Source organism: Parus major, chromosome 2 (genome assembly GCF_001522545.3).
Source record: "Parus major isolate Abel chromosome 2, Parus_major1.1, whole genome shotgun sequence".
In the NCBI taxonomy this organism is placed as follows: Eukaryota; Metazoa; Chordata; class Aves; order Passeriformes; family Paridae; genus Parus; species Parus major.
Window position 1 is genome coordinate 63,170,356 of NC_031769.1, and position 27,456 is coordinate 63,197,811.

General features: G+C 41.2%; 1 protein-coding gene across 7 annotated transcripts in view; it reads right to left on the minus strand.

Annotated features, from left to right (window-relative positions):
• HIVEP1 (HIVEP zinc finger 1) overlaps nucleotides 1-27,456 on the minus strand; it is a 127,773-nt gene that overhangs the window by 33,178 nt on the left and 67,139 nt on the right. For all 7 annotated transcript variants that reach the window (XM_033512078.1, XM_033512079.1, XM_033512077.1 and 4 more), the window contains 2 exons: nucleotides 25,397-25,450; nucleotides 145-6,086 (listed from right to left, as the gene is read on the minus strand). In XM_033512078.1, coding sequence (XP_033367969.1) covers nucleotides 145-6,086; nucleotides 25,397-25,450 — 5,996 coding nt within the window. The remainder of the gene's footprint in view (nucleotides 1-144; nucleotides 6,087-25,396; nucleotides 25,451-27,456) is intronic.

Below are 27,456 nucleotides of genomic sequence, written 5' to 3' on the forward strand. Positions count from 1 at the left end.
TTTAGCAGTTTGATCCAGCTAGAATAAATAAGCACATATATGGTATGTGTCAGGCATATTACATCCTCTAAGATATGAAGAAGCATGATTTCCAAAGCAAATCCTCTGTAAGTGATCAGTATATATCAAACATAGCTTAAATACCTTGGTCAAGCTGCTCTTCCATTTGCTTGAATAGACCAATACATCAGATCTGGGGAGCGTAGTTCTTGCTAGAGTGTACAGTGGTTTTTCAACTTTTTGTTTGGAATTGAGGAGGGAGAGAGCTACCTTTGTCGACAGACCAAGCGGATTTGGGTTATTGGGGCTAATGGTCCATGTAGAATAGGCAGAGATTTTTTGATCATTTTGCAGCAGATGCAATGGTTTTCTCTTCATGAGGTAACACCAGGTAAAATTTGTTGTGGTCTTGAGGCTTGGAAATGACAGCCTCTGCATTTCTCCTGCATTCATCACAGCCAGTGTTGCTACAGGCTTTGCTTGGCCCGGGCTGCTGACATGGGTGCTCTCATCACTGTTACTTGGAGACCTTCTTTCTTGGCTGCTACTTACAGCCTTGAGAAGAGAACTCTGGCTATTCACTGGAGACAATTCAGGTTTCCTAACTACAAACACCGGTGATGTGAAAGACTTAAGGTCTTCGGATTCTGGTGACTTCTTTGGGGTTTCTGAAACCCCAGTGTCAGATGATTGATGGTCAGGCAGGTCTGAAGTACTGGCCTTGCTGCTTTTTTCATGCTGTGTAACAACATCAGGATCCAAGAGGTGATTTTCAAGAGGCTCTGTGGTGCAAACCTGTCTTACCAAAACTGGTTTCTTTTGCTTAGTAGTAGGCTCATTAGATCTAACGTTCAGTGAATGCAATGGCCTAGCATCTGTCATACAAGCAGCTCCACTCTCATCTTTAACACGTTTTTGCTGTTTTTCCATGGCAATATCTAAACTATTTGCTGGGGAAAGCATTCGTTTACTTGAAGCTGTAACTTCTGGTTGAGGGAAGAGCCCGCTAACTGACTCTTTCTGATTGATATTCAAAGAGCTTGATAAAGGTGAATTTCTGGTTCCACTTTCCGGTGGTGAATTCTCAAATTCAAATGAATTTGGCAAAGTCCTCTGATGATCTTTGTGAGATTTTGGCAGCTGAGTTTTGCCTTCAAGCATTGGCACTGTCACAGCATTCGTTTTGCAGATGGACTGATTTCCCTGATCCTGGGTCACTAAAATGTGAGGCAGGGGTGTAACAGTTGCAAAGCCATAGGATGGCATACTGCTCTGAATACGGACAGGAACCACAAAAGGAGGAATCTGATGTATCTGACTGCTGCAGTTATTGGGAACAATTTGCTTTAGAGGAGGCACAGAGTATGGATTAGACATGTCAGAGAGTTTTGTCTGCACTTCTAAGGAAGATGCATTCTGGTCCACCCCAACTTGACTCGGACCAGTCTGAGTTGATAAAGTCTTTTTGAGCAATTTAGAAGAATATGGCTGACCTATATGTAATGTTTTAACTTGAAGTTGATACTTTGGAGCAAAACAGTCCTTTTTTTCATCAGGATGACAAGAAAGCGAGTTTGTGCTTGCTTGCTCCCCTGGGGCTGATGTTTTAGTAGATGGCTGGGAAGGCTGATGAGTCAAGGATAACTGGCCTTGATTATTCAACATGTGATCTAAAGGCTGCTGAGCCGATGACAGGCTAACAGGAATACAATTCTGAATCGCTGAATGAGGCCTGGAGTTAGTCTGTGAATGCTGAGTACTTGAAGGAAACTCCACCGAGGATTTGCCAGAGGTCTGCAACCTGTGCTGTGGCACTGTGGGCACATCTGTGGCATGAGCTGCCTGCAATGAAGAAGTCGATTTCACTTGAGGCTGTTGATTTTCTGGAGCAATATTTAAAGATATTTGTCTTACAAATGGCCCCCTCCTCCTTTCTAGCAGAGGCACGTGTCCAGCAGCTCCATTTGCAGATGACACTTTTGGAGTGGCTACCTCTATGAGTGGGATAGCTTTTGATGGAGACATGCTTCCGCAGTCGAAAGACTTACTCCTGTAGTCCACAACCTCCATTGAGGGCTGCGTGCAGCTGATTTGCTCTGAGGCAGCACGTCTCATTTCCCGGTAATGAGGTCCGGGCACTGCCAGTGCGTGTGAGCCAGCAGGAATCATGAGGAATTCTGATGACTTACTAACAGGCTCTACTTTGGAAGGGTTCTCAGCCTTTAAAGTTTCATCTTTATCAAGTGAAGTTGAGAAACTGGAAGCATGAGACAAGCTACTCTCCCGACTTAGGCTTCTGGAAAGTGTGGAGTCAACGCTCGATTCAGCAGATGAGTGTTCCATTTCAGCCAACCGAATTCTCTTCTTCTTTGGTGGAAGCTTTTCTGTTGGCAATTTTGACAGCGTTTCACTGCGCTGTGGCCAGTTAAACCTTTCTGTCTTTTCTGGGTCGCTGCATTGGTGTTCTTGCTCTCTGTCTGGCTCTTCTGTGACCAGTATTTCAGGAACCTGGATGTTATGCTGGCGAACGAGTCTTGATGGTTGAAGTGGTGCACTTCTCTCATTAGAAACTAGCTGGCTTCCCTGAACTTCCCCTCGAGGTGGTTCTGACAACAAGGGTTGGTGACGCTGGGGAGTGCTCAGATGAGAGTGTCTGTCTTCTTGGATTACAACTGTATTCAAAGAGCGGTGCTTTGCGGCCTTGTTGGGCTCTTGAGAAGAAACTGGCGATACTCTTTCAAAGGACTCTGATTTCTCAAATGAGCTATTTCTGCTCAGTGAATTCGTGTGCTGTATTACTGAAATGCCAGTCCCTTGTCTTTTCAACTCCACCTTTTCTTGCACAGCTGAACTTGTCTGCTTTTCAATGAGTGGAGCCATCTTTGGATCACTAGTCTGATCTGTGCCACGAGCCACAAGCTGAATTTGGGAATTCTGAAGCAGAAGTTTGCTTGGTTGTTGTGATCCTACCACGGTTGTGGCACTGTGTTTTGACATACTGGAAGAATTTGCTGGTTTGCTTTGGCCTTCTGTGTTCTTTGATGGTATGCTTGTATCATTTTGCTGTGGGTCGTCATCATCACCAACACTTTTCATTTTCCTTCTTTTCCTTATCTGGGGTGTCTGCTCCCAGACACCAGTTGAAGTTGTAACTCTGTAGTGTAGAATTTGAGGCTGTGTACTGTTTGGAGCAGTTTTGTGCTCAGGCTCTCGGACTGCTGCTTTAGTTTTAGGTCCATGCAACTCTGAACAATAAAATTTCTTGTGGTTTTCAAAATTTTCCAGTTTTCTATATCTGTTCCTGCAGGTTTCACATTCAAACATTGTTCCTCGCACCTGAGGGGACTTCTTTGTTTTTTCTAAATTTGATCCCTGTGCCAGAGATTTGCTCCTTTGCAGTAAGGATTCATTTGATAAATTATACCCCAGATAACTTTCTTCTACAGACCGCACTGGTCCAAGACCTTGGCTTTCACCAGCAGAAGAATCTTCTATTGCTGCCTGTCTAACCAGGGTCCGAGGATGTCCGCCTTGGTTCAGTGGAGTAGCAGGTCCTGACACAAAAACGTCATCGTATAAAGAACCAATTTTATCATCAAATGACTGGCTTCCTCGAAGGGGATGAGAGGGAGGTATGACATTAGGAGGAACTGCTGAGTAACTGGTGGTAGGCATGGAATTACTTCGTGTTATAGGTAAACAGTCAAGGGATGGTACAGAAAGAAGAAAAACTTGCTTGGATTTCTCAGTGGGTGTGAAAGGAGACTTTGGTATATCAGAGCTTGAGCTAGTTCTTCTTCCCATGGGCTTTAAATCAAACTGGAAAGAATCCTTAAATATGTAGGATTTTGGTGAATCTATGCTTCCTCTTCTTGAAAGAGATGTTCTTCTTGGTTTCACACTATCTAACTGTTTGTCATCCACAACAGCTTCATTATCAGAAATTAACTTTGAGATACGCTCCTCAAGAGTTTTTGTTGCCAAGGGAGGTCGCATTTGGCCAGAGAGAATCATATTTTTTTCAGCACAAACAGTTTGTACCACTGATGCTACCATGCCACTAGCTCGTGGCACACAAGGCAGATTTTTATTTGTATCTTTCTCAGAGGTCAACAACCCCCTTACAAAGGGAGCTGGAGGGCTCATTGTTTGATCGGCACTTTCAGAACGAGAGAAATAACCGGAATCAGTACTGCCTAAACTTCTGGGACTCAAAAGGCATTTTCCTTGCTGATCTTGAGAACCATCAGTTGCCTGTTGTCTCTGGAGTTGAGCATGTGTTGGTCCTCCTGTAGTTCCTGGCTGTTCCTCTAACAGGCCTGCTTCTACTTTCTGATGCTGCTTTATGTCATTCTCCTTGAATGAGGCCGTATGTGTTAAATTTGACTGAAGAGTTGTGACTTTAGAATCTCCTTTTCTCTGTGCTGCAGCAAGCTCAGGTGCTGGTTCTGTCACTTTTGGGCTATCAGCCCTCAATGGAGAAACATTTACAGGATGAACTACTACTTTTGGTAAAGCTGCCCTTACTTGAGGTTCTGCATCATGTAATGAAGAGTCACCTGGTATACAGTCTGGGTTGCTTAATGGAATAGGGTTTCCTTTCTGCAGTGTTTCTGCACTCGAAATGACCTTCACTAATTGTGCAGGTTCCAGTTCTTGATCATCTTGTCTTTCATCTGCAGTGCCTTCATCTTCACTTTCACCACTTTCTTCCACATCTGAATGAATGCTAAGTGCTTTTTCTGAGTCATGAGATAAGAAGAGGCCACCTGAATCTGGTTGTAGGACAAGTCCAAGTTTGATAGCGTGTGCATGAGATTTTCTGTGCTTGTAGAGATTGCTTTTGGTTTTAAATGAAAACCCACACGTCACACAAGGATATGGTCGTTCTCCAGTATGGGATCGGATGTGCTTTTGGAGAACACTGGGCTTGGCACAGGCCCGATTGCAATACTCACAGACGTATTTCCCTAGCTTTTTAGGCTTCTGGTCTTTCAAGAGGTTACATATTTGTTCTACACCATGGTTTACAACTGATGCTATCTGGGCTGAATTATACACAGGACCTATAGACAAGTGTGTTGAACTTGATGTGTTAATTGACAATGGTGAAGATGAACTAGCTACTAATGGGTTTTGAGAGAAAACCTGAGTTACAGTGGAAGATGAGGTGACGACAGACGAAGTTACTGCTATGCTGTAGATCTGCTGGAGCTTGGGGTTTTCTTGACTCTGCTGTTGCACCAGCGACCTAGTTAAACTTGGACACATAACAACCTGATGATTTTGCTGACTGGTTTTAGTAATAAGGTCTTGTGAATGAGAAACTGATTGGCCTTGTGCTTGTCCAGTCTTGGCTGTTGTTGCTACATGCACATTGTTCAACGTACACGGGTAATAGTGAGGTCCAGCTGCAAACTCCTGCTGTGACAAAGCAGACTGATTTTGGACACTTATTGTATTGGACGTGAGGCTAGAAGAGGTGCTTACAGTTTTATTTGGTCTCAGTTTCTCTATTTGCATCCCATAAGGGGGGCACTCTTGTGCTAAGGTGTTCAGTTCGGGCTCCATAGCTTTTAGTAAGACATCGAATGCAGTACGCGCGCATGGGGACGACGTGCCGCAATCAACAAAATTAATACATTCATTACTGTCAGTCTTTGTATTACTTGATGAGGAGTTTGAAGGAGGCTTCCTCTCTGCTGAGTTCAGTTGGTTTGCATGAGTATCCCCCGCTGCCTGTCTACACAGATCTAAGGACTGATGAGTCAGTGAAAGCTTTGTCTGCATTGATGTCTCAGATTTGGTTGTTTCAACACTTATCTCACTGCTAAGTGCTCCCCCATTTTGTTTGGTACATTGATTTCCATTTTGCACAGGCAGGTGATCCTGTACTGTGGCATGTTCAGAGGCATCCGGAAGAGCTTTAAGCGGTGATGGGTCTACATTTTGCTTAACCTTGGCTTCAGCAGGGCTTCTCAAAGGCGATTTTGGTATTTTTTTAAGATGGTTTTCAGACACAATCTTTTTTCTTTTCACACCCTTAATTGTATCTTGGGTTCCTCTAGTACCAGCATCAGTGAGTTCTGTTAAAAGAGAATAAAAAAGAACATTCAAACTGGATAATGCAGTATAATTTTTATTTATACCATTTTACCATCCCTAAGTTTCAACAGTAAGCCCTGTGGCACCAGGACTGTCCATCCCTCCAGCCTCCAATACTCTCAGTTAAGAGTAAATGTATCTTAGAGAAGATCTACCTTGTTTTCATCTAAAATGAGAAATGCTTTCTAACTGATGCTCTAAGACATTACAGAAGTAATTCACTGCAGGAAAAGCTTCAAAGGAAATGTAAGAAAAGGAAGGCTCCTGAAAGAATATTTTAGCAACTCCTTTTCAGACAAGTAAAAGAAGCCTCTCTCTTGCATTAGTTTAAGAATTCAAATCATTATAGGAGGAAAATGAAGAATCAAGACACATATGTCATGTTTGTCACTTTTTCCATCTATATGTTCCCATAGTCAAGGAATGAACACAACTTCCTCATGGTTATATTTGTTAGTAGATTTATCATGGAAATGGCACAACCACCCACTCCATCTGTCAAATACTGTATTTCAGAGCTCCAATTATTGAATTTCAATAGCATTTCAGATGAGCAACTACTGTGGATGAATAAAATCAGTCACACTTAAATGACTTCCTATTTGTGCATCAAGAAACAAAATAAACCAAATTTGAATTATTTCATTACTAGCTACACTTGTTACTGATTTTAAGCAGATATGCATGCAGAGTTTCAGGGGGTAGGGAATAGGAAATGAACTGGAGCATTATTCAGCAGAATAATTTTGTAGGAAGCACTTGTATTTGCAGACAGTCCAATTCCCTCTACAACAAAAACCACAAATAGACTGAATTTTAGTGTTGATACACAAAAGTGTGGATATCCAAGTTTCACACCTTCTACCTCAAATGTATGAAAATCTATCAGCTAGGTTTTTTTTTACTTCTATCCTAACACAGACACAGTTACAGCCACTGCCTCTACGAGCATCACTGGTAGGACAGAGGAAGCTAAATAATAAATGGATGTAAATTATTTTTTTTAGGCTTTAACAACTCCTTCATCATGCTGTTAGCAAAACCCCTACTTGTCTGACTGCCAATATTAAAAGGAAAGGAGGAATCCGACATGACTGGAGGGCTGATGGCTCTGGAAAGGTTCAGACACACATTTTGGGAAGCAGCACCATGTAACCCTGTGCAGTTTTTCCTGCATGAGTAACTCAGGAACAGAGGTTTATGTGCACTTCTAGGTAAAGAACAGACTTACGACAATGTATAATGGGACAAAATTCTCACAAACAACTTCACAAGGAGGCAAGTGGAGGAATCTCAGACTTCCCAGTACCCATCAAGTCTATGGCCCCTTGGGCTGGCACAAGGACTGTCCCTTTTCAGAAACACCAGCTGGATTCCATACTGTGGTGGGAGGAAAAGGCAATGTATTGTGTGCATCTGACATGTGGAGGAAATCCAGGCAATGTCTAAAGCTTGTCTAGCAGAAGATAATGCAAAGTGACCAGTAGGGAAAAAAAGCAAAGATGTTTTGTTTTCTCCACGCCGGAGCACAACCCAACTGGGATGTGTGGTAATGCCAGATACTTGGAATTGCAAAATCTAATTTCTGCCTTGATGCCAACTTAATTATACAAATATATTCAGTTAGGGTGAATGGATATTCAGGTTACCCTGCAAACTGAAAGATTAAAGACTACATATCACACAATGTGCTGGTTTTGGCTGGTGTAGAGTTAACTTTCTTTACAGTGGCTAGAATGGGAATTACGGAGCCTTGGCTGCTGGCTGAGGTGAAACCACAGCATACATAATTCATTGCAAATGTGGAAGCTCTGCAGAACCTGACTCACTTCTTTCCCAGCCCTACTAGAGAAAGCTTACCTATTAAGAGTCTGTTTTGCCACATTCAGCAGTCCCATGAAAGAGATGCTTGAATCCCTTGCCAGAACTACTGGCTCCAAATACTAGTTCTGGTAACTTTGTGCTCCTCTTGGGCATCAAGAAAGAAATTTCTGTGGTAATTGTTCACTTAACCTTTAAATGAACCTTGGATTTATTGCTGTATCATCAAAACCTATTCCTATTAGGCTGGATTTAACATATTCAAAGCCAAGCAGTCTTCCATCACAACGTTTTGAACTTTCCATTGCTTCACAATTTAATAGTGACTTACACTAATAAGTTATCAATTATCTTATTAAAGGTGAATTCTTTACAGTTAATAGTCTACTGCAACTGTTTTTTCTTTAATAACAATAAAAACCAGTTTAACACAAATCAGAGAAAATAACAAGGTAATTACAAAAAGCGTGCTTTTAGCCATGGTTTGGTGATCTCCCTGAAACATGGCTGCGTTAATTGTGCATAATTTATTTGGCTCCTTTTATGCACACACTGTAGCTTTTGTGCTGTCACAATCACGTCTCCACACTGATCATACTGTCGGTATTTGTGCCAGAGCACTACGGGAAGAACTGGGCAGATTACACAGCTAGCAAAGTTAAGAGTGCCATGAATTGCAAACATCCAAGCAAATGTACACAAAAAAGACTAAGTTGTTTCATACTGCAGCAATCAAACAATCAAATGATGTGGTGCTTCCTGATGTATCAGAATATTCAAAGCTACTGTTTCTGGGTTTCAACCGTACAGTGGCAAGGAACAAGGATGCTCAACCTGCACAATGTATTAGTGAACTGGAAACCAACACAGCTGAAAGATATAACGTGGCTTACAAAAGCCTTAAAGGAAGTAAAAATGTACCTCTAATCTATCAATCAAGCAATTAAAAGATTAATTTGCTTTAAATAAAAAGATCAGAATTTTCCATAATTTCTTTACTGCTTTACTTTTAAAAGTGTTGTTCAATACATGCCAAGTATAAAAATTGTTTGGGAAGTTGAAAAGAAAAGAAAAAATAATAAACAAATGAAAGTTATGCATTGCATTACATATAGAAAAAGTATTTTTCTTCAGTCTTTACTATAACTGTGATGCTTCCATACCAATAAAATACCAGTCTACAGAAATCATGAGAACTAATTTCTTATTTGTACTTCTGCCTCTACATGTTTTGTGATCCCAAAGAAGGAGTTACAGAATTGCTTCAGAATTTTCTATAAAATCTTGCAAAATGTACTTGACAATGACTTTACATGGCCTAAAAATTGTTTAAGTCACATGTTCTACCCTACTCCTGGATAATTTAGAAATCTTTATTATTCTTAATGGAAACATTCACCTTATGTTTGCTAACAACCAAATTTCTGGCATATCTGGAGAAAAAAATGAACTACCAACAACTTTGTTTCACTTATTTTTAGCTTGTCATTCTTTTAGTATAAGTCTTTGCTTCGTATTCCCAGTTTATGTTGAAGATATTCCACTGCACGTTTCTTAATCTACAGCTACATGACTACACAAAGGTCAACTGCATCAATATTTCCAGAGGCATCAACAAAACTGTCAGAAAGCATCAGCCCCCAAATGCTAAAGACTCCTCTGCTTTGCAACTTTCAGGAGTGTGATGACTTGCCAGGGCCGTCCGTGTACCCACATCCACAAACTGACACTGAACAAAAAGAATGTAAAAACATCCTCAGGTATGAAAAAAGGATGAAGTTGATCTGCTTTTCTTTCTCTCCCTGCCCCGCCATGTGCTCTGCTCACCCTCTCTGCAGTCACCCAGCCATTCTCATCATTCAGTGGTAATTCCCCTTTTCCTCTGCTGGTGAAGTGGTATTTTTGAGAACTGCTGTCACATCAGTCAGATGTCTAAAAAGAATCTTTCTCATAAGCTGTATTATATCAAATAGGATTAAGTTACCCAGGCCATGAGAAGAGGCAGTGATGCCACTGTGCTCAGTACCTCACTTTTCATATTCCAGGGACACCAGAGCATCTCTTTTGTGCTTTGCCTGGTTGGCTTTGTTCTGCCTGCTCTCAAGACTCTTCACTTAATTCCTTTGCTTCAGCATGAATTCTGCACTCAAAACTCGACAAGAAAAAGCTGATGTCTCTAAACATGATTTTGTTCACCTACATTTTCTCTGATGCACTTTGCTCTATGCACAGGAAATAGAACAAGAGAACACAGGTGTGATGGTGTAGATAGCAATCTGCAGAGTAACTCACGCAGCAAATGAGGGAAGTTAGAAGTGATCTGATTTTTTCTTCCAAAGCATTTACTGGTGAACCAGACAGTGTCTTGACAAAATTATCTCAATGGTTTTAAGTAACTTCCAGAACTGCCTGTCTCAAAGCCTACCTGTTATTACAACACCCACTCTCTTTCTCTTCCTTCTAATAGAGCTACAGGCTTGAACTTAAAGAAAAGAGTAAGACGGAACCAAGGAAGGGCACCACTTCCTCCTCCCTCAGTGCCATCCTGTGAACATGGAACAAACAACCATTATCTACTCTTGCAGTCCAATGAGCACCATAATTTTCATATTATGCATTCATTTCATGCTGCAGAATTTCAAAAATCATTGTTGGCTCCCATACAAAGACCAGACTTTCAAATCCAAGTGCCTGATCTTTAGCTCCTAATCTGTACTTTGGCTCTCAGGACACTGCAAGTAAGACCAAGTCTCTTCTGAGAGTCTTCAACTACTAATTGGTACCTTAAATGAACGGCTAAGAGGCTACTCTGACAACCAACAATGCTAGTGATCCAAAGATGGAAGCATTCCCAAAAGAGAGAGATCATTACCAAGGGTGTCATTCTAATTTAAGCTAAGTTTTCCATACTCTTTAATTTTGATTTCACCAAAACTACCAGAAGCACTCATGAATCACCTCATTGGGTCTGTTTCTATAAATAAGTAAAGAACACAATTATGAAATAAAGAATTAAGTCTTGCTGGCAAATATAAGGCAAACAGAACTCACATTAAATGGCGAACAGAACTCATACTAAATGCAGCAAGGAATAACTAAATGTTTATTTTTTAATAAATTGCCTTTTTAGCTTCATGTCGATTCCTACACGTTGTCGTTAAGTACAGCCATGAATATTTTCCTTAAAATTACATTTTTTCCCAAACAACAAAACCTTGATTACACAACCAACCCATACAACTATGAAAATGTTCACAGCCAACAAGTCAACAAAGATTTGCACATGATTAACAAATGTGCCATGCTTAATTTTAAGTACAAAAATAATAGGATTTTAAAGCAAATCACCAATAAGTTTAACAGCCTTATTTCAGGTGACTAATTTCAGACTTCATGAAGTGGCCAGAGGGTGGTCGCTCCCTCTCTCAGAGGTCAGGAGGCAGATGACAGAACCTGGGGAACTCCAAATCAGCAGTGGTATTTGAAAACCCCTGTCAGCAGGATTAATGCATGTTTACATGCTTTTGTTACTGAGAACACCAGTCCAAACATATCTAGAGCAGACCCTTAAAAACATTGGATTTGTTGTAAAGCACATTTTAACGTGGATTAATTAAAAAGAAAAGTAGGTAGGAGCTTTGACATTCAAAGACTAAAGAAGTATGGCAGGGATTGGATCAAGTGTTCATCTGTACCAACATTTGTCCTTTTGTTCATACCAGCAAACAACAGATGATTCCATAGGGCATGGATAAAGTAAGTATGGCTTCAGGATTTCACACTGTCTGTAAGCACATGATTATTTTTCTTGGTGTTTTTAACAGACAATGTTGATATGTGACCCATCAAAGGTATTGTACTGACTGTCAGGCAGTTTCTCCAATCCTCTTTCAAGGGTCATTTCACACCAGATTTTTGGACTGGAATGACTATTTTACCAGCAGAATTTCTCATTATTAACCAAAATGCGAAATGTACTACTAACACAAGCTCCAGGAAAGGTGGACCTGTGTTAATATGTAGCACCTGCATCCATTTGAGTAGTGCCACTCACTTCGATGACAGCACATATTTTTGGAAAGTCAAATTAAATTTTAATGCCCCCTACCATCACACCCTGGCAAACCCACAAAATCAGTGTTTCTTAAGTTCATATATTAAAAGTAATTGTAGAGAAAAATATATATTGATCTATACAAACCAAGAAATCACACCCAGTACCTCTGCCACTGAGCAAATTTTCCAAACTGAAAACTGGTATTTCATATCATCACAAAACCATTCAGGTAGGAAGGAACCTCAGAAAATCTCTAGTTCAGCCTCCTGCTCAAATCAGGACCAGCTATGGGATCAGACCTGAGTCTATAGGGCTGTGAACTGTAAAGTATTGGAAACCTCCAAGGAGAAAGTCTACACAGCTTCTGTGAGCAACATCTTCCACTGCTTGACTGTCCTCGTGGGGAACAAGCCATTCTGCATCACTGTTCTTTCAACTTATTCCTATTGCCTTTCACCCTCTCACCGTTCTCCACTGTGAAGAATCCAACTCCATAACCACCTCCAAAACCACCTTTTCTCGAGCCTGAATGAGCCCCGGTCCCTCAGCTACTCCTCGGAGGGCAAATGCTCCAGCCCTGATGGCTGTGGTGCCTCAAGACTGAACTCACTACAGGTTTCTGATGTTCCTCCTGCACTGGAGGGAGTGGGGTGCTGCTGGTATAACTGGAGTATCTAAAAGCGGTGTAAGGATTGCTGAGTAGAGGCAGACAGTTCCTTTCCTTGATCTGGGCATGCTTTCATCCACACAGCCCAGGATAGTGTGGTCTCTCCTGCAGCCAGGTGTGCTGCTGGTGGGTGCCCAGCTTGCTGCCCACCACACCCCCAGAGCCTTTCCACAGAGCTGCTGTCTGGCCTGCCAGTCCCCAGCCTGGGGCTCCTCCTGCTCGGGTGCAGGGCTTTGCATTTGTACCTGCTGAATTACTCCTCTGGTTGTCCACCTAGCCAGACCTTACCAACCTCACCTGGATACAGCAATATTGTGGGTAACAGTGTCCCCTTGTCCCCAACTCTATAATAGAAGTCATTTTATCATAGTTATCAGAGCTTGCATCAACTTCCATTGTTATGAGACTGGAACAGATAAAGCTGAATGTCTGCAAAGTACTTTTGTTCATAGCCAAGGCATGGTTTGCATGCTTCCACAGGTCTTCATCTTGTAAGTCATCATAATCAGAATACACACCAATGATACATTCTCTCACTACACCAGGAACAGCATCCCCAGGAATCCTGCTTTTCTAGTTTCCTTTTTGCTTAATCTCTTTTCCCAACTGAGACTTCCATTGTGAAACAAATCCCACCATTAAATTCTGTTCACATTTAATCTTACCAAGGCAAAACTAACAGGCACCTCAACAAAAACAATTCAATATAAAAGCATTCTGCTCATATGGAATTTTAGGTGTTCAACTAGAGACATTCCAAGAAATACCCATATTGCTGGCTATCAAAAATAAGCAATTGCTAAGAACTGGCAAGTATTACTTAATAATGTTTAGTAAAAATGGTAAAGTTTAAACTACACAATCTACTGTTTCCACTAATTCCATATTTACAGCAGAGAATTGTGAAGGTATGTTACCTATGACATAACATCAAGGAAAGGAAGAAGTATTTCTTGCCTTTGAGTAATGTTTCCCAGAAATAACAGGCCTGCCTATATTTCTCCTGTCAGGGAGAGAGAAGCTGGTGTGGGAGAGAGCAAGGAGCTCCTCAGATCCTCAGATTTCAAGATCTCCCTCACCAGTGCTGAAGTTGCACTTACACTGAAGCTGAAAGGGGAGAATAATGTTCTGGATTGATCGAAGCTACAGTGAAGAGCTACAGATATGATCCAGTCAATTATTCAAACCATAAAAGGTTCCTCTCCAAGAAACAGGGACACACATAACCTCCTAAGTGAAATACAGCAACTGACAGGTTTAAAGGTTCCAGCCACAAAGGTGTCCTCTGGGCTAGTCCTCACATATGGTGAAATACCCATTGTCAGGGCAGAGGGCAGAGCGGATTAGCTTTATAAATTGTGCAATAACATTTTAGCATTAGGAAAGGGAGACACCTTCGCTCCCAGGCATAAGGCCTGGACTTACCAGGAAGCTCTCCCATGATACAGTTTCACTTCAGATGTGAGAGCCCGCCAACCCTTGTTTGGCCTTGGGACAGGTAAAGAGCAAATGATAAGCTGCAGTCTGGGGCTGCCTTCCTGGCGGCACCTCTTCAAGTCATGGCTACTCACATTGAGACAGCCTTGACTTCTGATGAGGTGTAAAGGACATAAACTGCCCTACACTAAAAAGACCAAGAAATACCTTCTTTAGAACAGTTTGGTTTCATTTAATGCATCCAGCATCTCAAGTGAGGAAAGTAACAACCAGCAGAATTTTAGCCATAAAATCAGCATGGTTGATGAGGAAGACCGTGAAGATCAAACAGCAATAAACATCAGAGGACTGAGGTAACACAAGAGCCTCAACAGAGAAATTCCAATGCAAACAGGAATCAAATGCAACACTTCAACACATCTGAAAATCTCCGACCAAAGTGAAATAGGATTTTTTCCCCAAAAAAGAATTAATTTCCTGCCCAGCATGACACACATTAAATGAAACATGACATTTGGTACTGATTGAGATTTCCCACCATTATGGTGCAAGAAACCAGCAGAGGCTGAATCACTGTGAGGCTTCATAGGACTTGACACTGAAAGACAGAGCAAAAGCAATACAAAAACAACAGACACTGACCACACATGCTGTGGTTAATGCCTAACTACACATGTGAATTGCCAGTGTATAAACATTCAGGAAGGGCATATACTACAGGATTTTAAACATCTGAAAAAAAATTTACAATACTTGCCATATTAAATAGCCCAATGGCATTCACATACTGGCTCTGCATTATAGCCCTTGAACAGTTCTATATTCCTAATCTGCACAGAACCCTTTGTAATAATCTAGGAAAAGCAATCACATCTTAAATGCTGTTAAGATAAAGCACATTGACCGTGAGTAAGTGGCGAGACAATTCTATGATAACTCTATGATAACTCACATCACTAGTAACCATAGCCTGAGAAGTTCTTCCTTGCTGGGCACTCCAAAGACAAGCAAAAAGACAGGATGCCTCCCAAGAGGCATATTAATGAGCTCCTAGTCCAAGCCAAAGCAGAAACCAGTTCCACCTAATTATCCATGTAAAAATAAAAGTTGCTTAAATATAAATAGTTAAAGAAAGTACAATGCCAGAAATTAACTAAAATAGCTTAGGGACATCCGGAAATTTTCCTTGCATGTCAGGTAATGCTGTCAACAGTTTTACAACTCAAGTACCTGTTTGTAATTTAAGGATGTCCAGTTGTTACTGGAAAGCTAGGATTTGGCTAGCAAATCATCAGAAAAACTTCCACCTCTAACACTGCTGAAGAAGAAAGGCCATGAAAATAGAATGATAGACAGGCTTATGAAACAGCAGCCAGTTTAAGGGTTTTCAGCAGAGAGCAACTGCTACATGGTCAGAGAAGACACTGAATACAAAATATCCAAACATGAGTCTGGGGAGAAAAAACAGAAATGAAAGGAACAAGATGTTAACTAAACCACCCTTGCACATAATGATGTTCAAACAGAACAAGCTCCTTAGTCACATTCTCAGCATTTCTTTAACATAATCTTCCATTTGAAAAGCAGGGATCAAATGGAGCAATTTCCATTCTGCCTGTAGCAACTCATTAGGGATGAAGAGTAGGAAAGAAATCACACCTAACAATCTTATTTAAAGACAGAGAAAGGAATAGGTTTGGCAAAGAGAGCAGGAAAAGTAACATACAGCAGGTCTTTCTTTTGGGACTAAATGGTGCTGTGAACACGACAAAAGTAGAGTAAAAGTCCATTTGACTGAATTCTAGATGTGAGAAATGTCCTAACCAAGGAATATCTAGACTGCATTATTGTGCTGCAGGCGGGAATGATGATCTCTCCAGGGTAGGTTTGCGTCAGCATCAGTGGGAAGCCCCCAATTCTGAGACCTCTGAGCTATTCAGTCCTTCTCCCAGCCTCACCTGCCCAAATGTGCAGCCTCTCTTTTTGCCCTCTCACACATCCATACATTCAAGGAGATTCCTAGGAAAGGCTACATCCAGGTCAGCCCATTAGCATATAGTTACCAGAGAGTGGTACATTTTATCCAACTCATCACTCATCATCCATTTATATATTATATTTTCCCTTCCTGAAGCAGACCAAAGGAAACTAACAACTCCCTGAGCTAAAGGAATATCAGGAAAGTATGAAAAAAAACCACTCATTACTCATATGCAAGGCAGACTACAAGGAAGCTAACAAGTAAAAACCTTGCATTTCCACAACTGGCTTGCTCCCAGCTCACATCAGCTAAAATTAGCACCCTATTGAATTTACTATGCGCGTGTGCGTAGGTATGCTCTCAAATTAGCCAGTTTGTTAGCTCAGCATCCTCCCACCACAAAAATGAGCTTGTTCTGGCCTCAGATTCTATAAAGTTGAAAGAAATCCTTCTATTCATTAAAGCAGGACTAAGCTCAAAATGCTGCTGTGTCTGAAAACATAGCCACTGATTTAACAATGTACTGTACAGTGGATTTGGAATAGATATAGCTTCCATTTACTATCAGGAAGATGCTTTTCCAATGATTGTTTTATAATGTTAATTTGTAAAATGTCCCTTTGAAAATTATACTTGCAGGTTGGAATCTCTTTTGCTGAACTGTCACTCAGAAAATTTGCCATACTTGTCAGGAGAAGTCAAAATACTATTACTTTAATATCCCATTAGTGTTTTAACCAAGTTCTCGTAATAGCTCCAAAGGATAAAATTTTCAATTTAAAATTGTAAATCTGTTTGTCTGCCTGTCAAAACACCACCAGCTCTTGCTATGTCTAGCACCAGCAATAGATATACGGAGCAGATTACATCTGCTAGTAGTCTAAATTAAATGTACGAACTGAAGAAAATTAAAATAGAAATAAGAGACATAGACATTGACTCACAACGCAGGAGGTTTACAGGAGCCACAAAACTTCCCTGAGTTAAGCCCATATTCTAACATTGTCTCTCAGAGAACAGTACACGTAAACACCTCCATTTTTATCAGTTTGCCCCCACTGGCTAAGCGGGGACATTAAAATGTACTTAGCCGTTGAAGACAAGAGCAAAGAAAAATGAGGTTAAATGATATCAGAGACTATTTCTGTCCCACAGAAGTCAGGAGAGTTTTCTCACTGTTCTTTGTGGGCACAAACCCCTGCATTGAATGTGCCTGAAGACAGAAAGGACCGTTCAAGTTGTCACTGTCGTTATTAGCAGCACACAATGTTCCTTCAATGTGAAAACATCAGAGATTTTAAGAATAGATGTGATTTTATGAAAACGTGAGATCTTGTATGACATGAGCTATAGACATGAATAGTTCCTGCATTAAGCCAGTCATAGATGTCTGAGCTGATGTAAATATATAAGGAACACATTTCAGTCTTGAATTAAAGCCTTATAGATTGACACACAATTTAAATAAACTATCCCTCAGATAGATGTATTGACATATTTAAATGCAGATACAAATACTTGATGACATCAGTTATCAGGAAAATGCACAAGTGAATTGCTTGAAATTTCTCTGCTAAGTGGTAGTTTTGAACACTTGGAAGGTAAAAGCTAGGTAGTTGTGGTGTATGTAAAAAAAAAAAAAACAAAAGCCAATCCTCTCACCAGCATTAAGTAACAAACATGACATTTCTGTAACTTGCAATTTTTGAAGATTATATACTTCCATTTAGAATGACTGTATTTCCAGCCCATAGGGTTGCTGAAGATAAGAATGAAAAGATGAAAATAATCAAATGAAACTTTGGATCTTGGTTATGTACCTTGCTCAAAAAGTAAGGCAATTTCCTACAAATATAAAAAGGAAAGAAAATGTTTTGGACTAATGGTAGTACATTGGTACCACACAGCAGCAAAGAACCCAGAGAGCTCCTCTGCCTGTGAACATCCTGGAAAAATTCAGGGAAACGTGTGGAGGATGACATCACACTAAGCTAGTAAATCAAAACATATAAATTGTCTAGCATCACATTTCCAGATTTTAGTTTGATATCCCCCCTTCTCATTTGACTTCGTATTTCCCACAAGTGAAAGAATACAGTACCAACTGCAGCTGTCTGGCTGTGTTCAATGCCAGGTTTGATGAACCTTTGAGTGACCTGGTCTAGTGAAAGGTACTCCTGACCATGGCAGGAGGTTTGGAAGAGGCTAGAACTAGATGGTCTTTAAAGTCCCTTCCACCCCAAACCATTCTATGATTCTGTGATGGCCTAGGGAGCAGGGCACATCACCAGCATACGGTGCTCCCACATGCTTTTTTGGAGAGGTGCAGAGGCAGAAGACAGGAATGGGAGTGCCTGTGAGGAGGGGAGAGGAGGGAAGGAACCCGGCTGCTCCTTTGGGGCCAGACGGTGGGCTGGTGAGTTGTCTGCAAGCTGGGAGATGACAACATGAAAACAGCAGCAATCTTTAAGGTAAGACATATGCAATGCTTTGTTTATCTAAGCAGAATGCTGGTGTATTTATAATAATTTATTTCAAACTCCCTCTATAATTTTGTCAACAGCATGCATTCATTTAACAAGAGGGATAATAAAGCAGGAAGGGTTTGGAAGAACTCTGAAGATACAAAATATGTGTATCATGAATCTGCAGCAGAACATACATTTGTGAACTTAATTCTCATGTTCACATTTATAAAGACAAACTTTCTCACTCAAATCTCAGTGCTGTTCAGTTTACTAGAAAAATAACATTCTAGTTAAAAAAACCAGCAGATGGGCAAACAAGGTAAAGGGCATTTAATTTTGGTTGCCGCTTCTCCATGCCAACACACTGCTTTGAAGCGACTGCAAGTGTGGGAGGGGAACATATGTGCATGTGGATTGTGCATCTCAGAGAGTATCTGGTGGTGAATGCAATCACTTCTTTCTTTTCTCTTTCTATGCAGGACCGCTCAAAGGTCCACTCATCCATGGGTTGCTCCACGCAGCTGTACCAGGACCGAAGGAAGCAAATGGAGAGTCATGTTCTGCATGCAAGCAGTGACTACAGAGCCACTGATTCAGCCTTTAGTCTTCAGAGACACATCAGCACCCACTGAAAATGATGATGGAGGCTTCAGGCAGCTCCATGACAGAGGCTGGAAATAAAGGTGTACTTCAACAGCACCCCAGAAGTTTCTTGGACCTTGCTGGAGTCCACACCAGGGCTATGAATGGTTCTGGTGAGGCGGTTTCTCAGTGAGCGCTGACAGAACCTCCGGCCATTTGAATATCTGCTGATCAAGTCAAGCAAACTCTCAAACCTGCCAACAAAGTTTCTGTATCTCAAGATAAATGTGAAGAGGCTCTACTAATATCAAAGCACAAGACTGGAGAGAGAGCTGATCTGGGTCAAATTCCAATACTGTCTTAGGGACAAGCCTGTGGCACCTCTTAAAGGCAAGGCTATTGTCAAGACATCTGTCACAACTGGCCTCTGGAATAAGTGGGAGCAATTTAGAAATTCATCTTCACAGACTAGAAAGTGAACAAGTATGCTGAGGATCTGAAACTGATGACACAGAAGAAGGAACAGCTTACTATTTAAATTCCTGCATTTCCAGCTGAAGGCAAGAAACTGAAAAAGCTCTTTGAGGAATGTGGAAACGATGGAGTGAGAAACTACACAACTTGACTAAAAGGGAAATGACAGACTCAAATAGATGCTAAATAGACCTTAGCACAGACCTTTTAATTCAGGTGGGCACTCCAAAAGGAGTACACACTATCAGAACTGGCAAACTGCAAGGGACTAACACAAGGCACTCTGAAACTTAAGTAATTGCTTATTCCTTTCTGCTATTTATGGTGTTGATTTTTCTGGGGGTGAGACTAGGTGTGCTGCAACAAACTGAGCCAACAGAACATGGATCCTCCTAGTTCATGCTATGGAGCACAGACCTTGAAGGAAAAGTTATATTCAAGATGTAGCTATTCCCATGCTTTGTCTGAATAAAGTCAGCTGCAATTGTTGAGGCAGCATGTAATACAAAGCCTCAAATCCATAAGAGAAAAAAAAGGCTTTTCCTTGAAGCTAGACAGAGAGATACATTTCTGTGAAGAAATCAGGAGAAGAGACTGGCAGATGCCTGCATACCCTTAAGAAGGTCTGGAATTACAAGCTCAGGATGGATTTGTTATACTGTGTACAGCCTCCAGAGACAATCAGTAACCTGTTTAAAATTTTATATATTCAATAGGTACAGACAGTACACCCATCTCCCCCTTTCCTGCATGTGCTCATTATGGCTGGGATAGAGCTAATTTTCACAGAGGCTCATATGAAGCTATGTTTTGGATCTGTGCTGAACACAGGGTTGGTAACACAGGGATGTTTTCATTACTCCTGGCCAGGGCTTGCACTGTGTCAGGGCCTTTCCTGCTCCTCACACCACCCCACCAGCAAGAGGGCTGGGGGTGCACAAGGAGCTGGGAGGTGCCACAGCCAGGACAGACGACCCCAGCTGACCCAAGGGATATTCCAGACCATGTGGCTCCATGCTCAGCATACAGAGCTGGGGAAAGAAGAAGGAAAAGAGGTGGACAGGAGGAATGATGGCATTTGTCACTGGACAAATGTCAGTGGACCTCTGCTTTCCTGGAGATGGAAGAACACCTGCCTGCTGACAGGAAGTGGTGAATGAGTTATTTTTGTTAGTTTTGCTTTGCTTGAGTACCCTTTGCTTTACCTATTAAACTGTATTTATCTCCATCCAGTTTTCTCACTTTTGCTATTGTGATTCACTCTGGTATCCCACTGTGGGGGAGTGAGCGAGCGGCTGTGTGGGACTTAGTTGCCAGCTGGGGATACTGCAGAAAGTCAAAAACTTGATCAAACAAGGGCAGCAGCTTATTCAGAGGGATGAATTCACATCTGACAAACAACCAGGACAGCCTGCAAGTCTGAACTCCAGTGAGGCTGATGAACACATGCATGTCTCCAGTCCATCCCAGACCACCCTAAAGTCTGAGGACACCCCAATAGCCATGAATGAGAAGGAGAACAAGGAAATCCATCTTCCATCCTACCCAGAAATTTATCATTGATCCTTTTGGCTGTGACATGCCAAGAAGCAGTTACCTGAAATGATGGAGTCCTAACAGCCTGAGAGACCCCAGGACTGGTGAGCTATACAGAATATACATCAGGCCATGAGATGGTCCTTCTGGAAATCTTTCATCCATTTCCTGGCAAATCTTGGTGCTGCTAGAGTTTGTCACCAACTTGAGTTCCACAAACATTTTCATAACCAGAGAGAGAGGGATTTAGGTGGCAGTCAGCATAGCTGATACCAAGTGTGGAGACAGACAAGTTAGTTCCACTAGTCCAAAGGAACACAATGATGGTGTTGCTGGCACTCATGTACCTAGGACCCAGAGTGCTGTGACAGGCAAAGAACTGCTGCAATGAATAAATCAGGAAACAAAATGCTTACAGCACTTCAGAGGCTGGACTGTTTCTGAGGATGACCAAATCAGATGCCTCTGTGGTGATCACAATCTGACAGAACTTGACTTAACTTGTCTGGAAGGGAGAAGAGAGAGAGATATCCTTGGAATGGCTTTCTTAGGAGGATGGCCACTAGCAGATCAAAGATACAGCAGTTGCATTCACCTGAAAGCTTTCCAGCCTACAATATCCACTGAGTCCCACACCACAGAAAACTTTCACTGCATTCTCAAGGAGAGATTTTGTATTGTTTAAGCTCATCATCCCTTCCAGATTTTAAAGAACACCATGTGGAACAAGACCTACTCTATCACACTAATTAAACCCTGTACATGTGTCAGAAGTCTAAATTCAGCCCCAAAGCAGGGGCACACTCAGGGTGTAAAGAAGCGTTGGGAGACAGCAGCAAAGATAAGAAGCAGTACGGTTTCTCCTGAAAATTCAGAGTGGCAATTGGGCAGCAGAGAAAAAATGAAAAGACACAAGAATTAGCCACCTTGCACACTCACTAAGCAGGAAGCTGAGCACAGCCCCTAATGAACATTTTTCTGGTCTCAAGTGGTTATTTGAATCAAGGCTATTTGAATAATTTGTGAACTATCACTTAAAAAAATAAAAAAGCAGTTGCAACTTTATACTAAATAATCAAAGTGCAAACTTGAAAACTATGTCTGCTCATTTGCTGTCTCATCTGTGCTTGAGTCCTACTCCAATTTGCACTTAATTGGATTACTATAGCTAATGGCAAAATGAGGTGTTAAATACATGTATTTCTGTAGTCAATTAAATTCAACTTAAATCCCACACATGTATAAAGTTATGACTGATCAGTGCACAATGCTACTCAGCAGAAACTCAGTGTGAATAAATTTATGAAAAACTCCTCCCCACAAATACATTGTGCCACTGACAGGTCCTCTGACAGAGCAGCAGTTAACTTATGATAAATTCCACAAAATTACATTTCTTAATCATTTCAGATAGGAAATAAACAAATCCAAAGTGATCTAGATGAACTGAAAACCAAAATAAATTAACCAAGAGGAAAAATATACAATCACACTTCACACCAATCTCTATACACTGCATTGTGATTTACAATAACTTATGTGAATATGTGCATATTTTTGTTTACTTGTTTAGCTCAAAACATGTATTTTCTTTTTTTTCAGCAGCCTTCAGAGTCTAAAGCTTCAAATAAATAATTTTGTTTACTTCATATTACCAAGAATGGGATCTATTCAGGCATGTAAGAAACTAAAAAAACCCCACAGAGGTTTTAATTTGAAAAGAGTAACTTTATTACCTCAGTTATTTCTATATCAGTTTTCAATGTAAAATTTTATTTTTCAATTTCCAGCCATAAGAATTTAGGCTAGAAGCCAAAAAATTAAGTCAAATCTCTCTTTAATTCTGAGATGCTTGAAAGTTGAGTGCTACCACCACATAAACCTTTGTAACTCCACCCCTTCCAGGGTACATTGCTAAGTTTACCCTAGAGAATTTATCTTACTCTATGCAAAGAGGTTATTGTGCCACAAGTGAGAACAAATGCCTGAAAGCAGAGGTTAGCTCATCTTTAGCTTGAATGTGTTCATCACAAAGAATCATCCAGAGCAGTATTACTTTTGTGAGACCAACAGCAACAAGAGCAGCTATACCTTACGTGCCATGTTTTCACCTTTGGATGGCAATACCACGTATCTATGAGACACTAAACAGAAATACGTAAGAAAGATTTAATAGGAGGTCTGGTGTGTTTAGAAGTCTCTGCAAACATTTGAAGGTCTGCTATCTAACCAGTTATGTTTTATCTCTTCCACCTTTTATAAATATATAGAGCAACATCACAGTCCTGGTACTCATATGAGACAGTTTATATTAAACATCCTGAAATATGAGACCAGCTACAAGTTTGGAGGGAAGAAAGCTGAGCAAATTATGGACAAGATTTATAAAATCTTGAAGGCAGTGTATAAGGTGAGTACAGAACTGCTATTTAATGATTCACAGTGCTTGAGCTAGGGCACACCTGTTAAAAATGGAAGAAAAATTGGAAACTGTGGAGAAAAGATAAAATCATGTATTTTTAATGTCATTGCTAGTGAACTACTGCAGTTTGCTGCCAGAAAATGTTGGGTGCAAACAGCATTTAATCAATTGTACTCATAGATAACGGCTCCATGAATGTCTAGATAATAAAGAGATGAAGCACACATCCCTAATTCAATGTGTGTGGACTTCATAACAGGAAGAGGCCAAAGAAAGTGGCCAGGCTTATGTGGTGTCCTTAAACAGTACATCCTACCTCCTTCATTGGAGGCAAAATGCTGGGCCAGAGAGGCCCTGCTGAGATCCACCTGGGTATGTCTTCTGCTCTCTGATCTTTAAAAAGTTTTGAAGTTCATTGCTTTGAAAGTTAATAAACCTTCCAGGACAGAACATATTTACAACACTGTCACAGATGTGTCACAGGCTAGATGGGCAGCTCACTACCACTGAAAAGGTAAATGCCTACCCAGAAAAAGCCAAAGCACTGACACCAGATACTAGGAAACATCTCATATGCCAAATCCAGCAGCCCAAGAGAAGTGCAGCTGCTGCTGCTCCATGCCCCCAGGTCCAACCAGCAGCAAGGCTGAAAATGTCTTCCCAAGAGGGACATACACACAGAGCAAACACATGTACTCCACACATATGTACATATATATGGCTGGACATACAGATCCTGGACAGACACTCTGAGCACTCCTACCTCATCCTGCTCCTTGATCTGGCTAAACAGGGCAAAGGTCTACTAATGGAAATACATCTATGCATTCAAGGTGGATCCCACCAGCAGCTTGGCTCAGAAACTCAGTCTGCCCAGTAGCCACCCCTGGATCCCAGACTCCTCAGGTGCTGTGCCTGGATATCCCAGCCCTCTGGGAGGATAGTGGAGGGTTGCAGCTCCACTCCAGATGCTGGTACACAGCGTTACAGAATCCACAAATGCTTTTCCCCTGAATCCTCCAATGTGTCCCACACACCCAGCTGGCAACACTGTTAGTCCAAAACGTGAAGGCAGAGCTGCTCCCTGACTGTGCATGGTGACAGTTTCACTCTTGGACAAGGGGTGGGGCACTGCAGGCACTGGCCTGAGGGGAGACTGGCAGGATCACGCTTTCTGAGTCCTTAATTTGGGTTTCTTCCTGCCCTTGTGCTCCTCTAAGCTGTGGAGGTGACCTCTCATACCTCTCCCATGGTGGGCCCAGTAGTAACCTGGCAGAGCTGTTTGGGCTCCCCACTCTGTGTCTGGACATCCCTGTGGCACGCAGATGAGATTTACCACACAACCAAACACATAACACTGCAGTCAGCTGTTCTTGAAATGTAACGACTTTGCACCAGCTTTCTAAGCTATAACACACAGATTAAATCTGCCACAGGTCGTCTGTTTCTTAAAATAAGCTGTGATGATCAGTCCCCTTCCTAATCATCTGTTGGAAATCATCATATACTGCTCACCATAAACTGAGTATGGTTATTAATGATTAGGTAAATCACATAATGAATCAAGGGTTAGCACTCTGTGGTCAGCAGTGTGCATGCCCCTGATGCTATAGCTTCAGCAGTCTCATCAAGGTCAAGACAGCTACTTGAGTGGTTAAAACCTTTGTGTCTCAGCTGAAGGGGGACATTACAGACACAGCCCTTGATCTGCAGACACATGGCTGGAGCCTCATCCAGCGCCCAGCCCAGCCAAGTCTTTTCACTGACACAGGAAGGCTTTGGACCAGCCTCTGGAATCACAATAGTTTATTTATTTTCTATTTTATTTTTGGGGGGTTGTTATTACCTCTCTGTTGGTCTTCTGTTCCATTAAGTTGTTTTTGTGCTTCTTCAATTTTGTCTGCAAGAAAGAGAGATCACTATTAAAATACATATATCAAAAAGGTAAGATTGTAGTTAGTCATTTACTGAAACCAGCCTTGAAATATCTGCTTATATTTAGGAGTGATAGCATTCATGTGTAACTATGTGGTACATTTTGAGTAATACAACCATATCAAATTTTATCATGTTTTACCAGGGAGGCTATTGACATATTAAATTACACGGAACCACAGAGAGAAAAGCACTGGCATCGGATCTGCAGACAACAGCTAATCCCACTGTAGCTTCCTACCATCTATAATAATGTGTGCAGTCAGGGGACTCTCTGGAATAGGTATTATGGTACATTACAGAGTATTTTAATACATTTTTGAAAAATGCTGTTAGAGCAAGGCAATGTTGCATTAAACATAGCGAGAAGAACAGCAAACAGGATTTGCTAAATGAAGCAACGGAGCCAAGAGTCTCACATGGGAGCAGCAGGGGACGAGTGGTAGCCCCCACCTTATTCCTGGTGAAAGGGCCAGAAATTCCACACACACAGAGCAGGAGCAAAAGGAGGCCCTGAGTCTTTACTCCAGTCTGTCTTTGCAGCTCACTTGCTGCCCCTCAGATATACTGGTGTTGGAAGGAGAGCTGTGCTTCGCCTGCTATTGCACAGAAGGTCCCATGGAAAAGTGAGGGTCTTTGTTCTGCAAGTGTGATTGTTTGCACATGCAGAGCAAGAAGCAAGAAAAGGCGCAACTGGCATGAATAAAAATTCAAGACCAATTTTCTTTTGGTAGCAAACAGTCCTCTAAGTGGGTTCAGGATAAAAGGTTGTGTTGGCATGAAGCATCAGCACTAGGACAGGCTGAGCTCTCTTGATGTTCTGAGCATCAAACTATGGCCTGACTGACCAAGATCTGAGCTTGGAACATGGCTTTCAGATGTAAAAGATCATTTTCTAAAATACCTGTGAAAACCTTTTTTCCTTGTATTATTTTTTTGTTCTTTTCCCCCGGTGAGGTCAGTTTTTATTGAACTAAATTGAAAGAACAGAATGCAACGGGATTAATCCCAAATCTCTCAGGCTCTATTGGTACAAAGACTTCACGGCTGCCATACACAGGAGGAGGACGACAGCTCTGCAAAGTCCTCACCCCGTTCTTTAAAAGCATAGAGGCTTTACTCAGTCTGACTTTTACTCAACCTTGCTATGCAACACAAGGTTTCAAAAAATGGCTCTTCCTTCAACAATTCTTAATAAGTGGGTTTAGATGACTTCTCTATTATTTATCAGCCGAATCACTCAAGCATCTTGGAACCATTTGTTCACAGCTGAAGTCTGATATTGTTTCTCGATTATTTCCTCAGTAGAACCAAATAATTATAACTGAATCAAGCCCTTCTTGCAGCTTTTAAGACTGAGTTTTGTCAAGCTTACTCTTGTTCTGCATTTCTGTTTTTCAAAAAAAGTACCAGGCTTCCTTTCTCATTAAAGCTCAGTAATTTCTCCATTGTACATTGTCCTAGAGAATGAGCCAGAACATCTCACATGGGTGCTAAATGAGCAGACTCCCAGAGCTTCTCATGAGAAGACTACCACTGCAGTTTTAAAAGCCAAACTTCTTCCTGCTTCCCCTGGGGTTAGGGAGACATACGTACACATTTAAAGGAAAATTTTATCACATTTTCTTTTGTACTGACTTACTGGCTGCTGAAGACAAAGACAGTCTTTTCAAAAAGAGCACAATCCTTCACTATCTCTTTACCAAGCCAGTTATGCAGGCTTACTTTAAAGACAGAATACCCAATATTTAATGCTTTCCTGGATAAAATACTACAGCTGAAATACTAAATGTGTTAATACATTTTTTTTTGTATAGAAAGGGATGCAAATAATCATTTCCAACAAAAATAAGACAAAATATAAACAAAGAGTCTTTTATATACATGTGCCACTAATACTATCAGAGAAAAATGCACCTAACAATCTTACATAGTTTTTCCACATACTGTTGCTTTACAGAAAGTTGATGG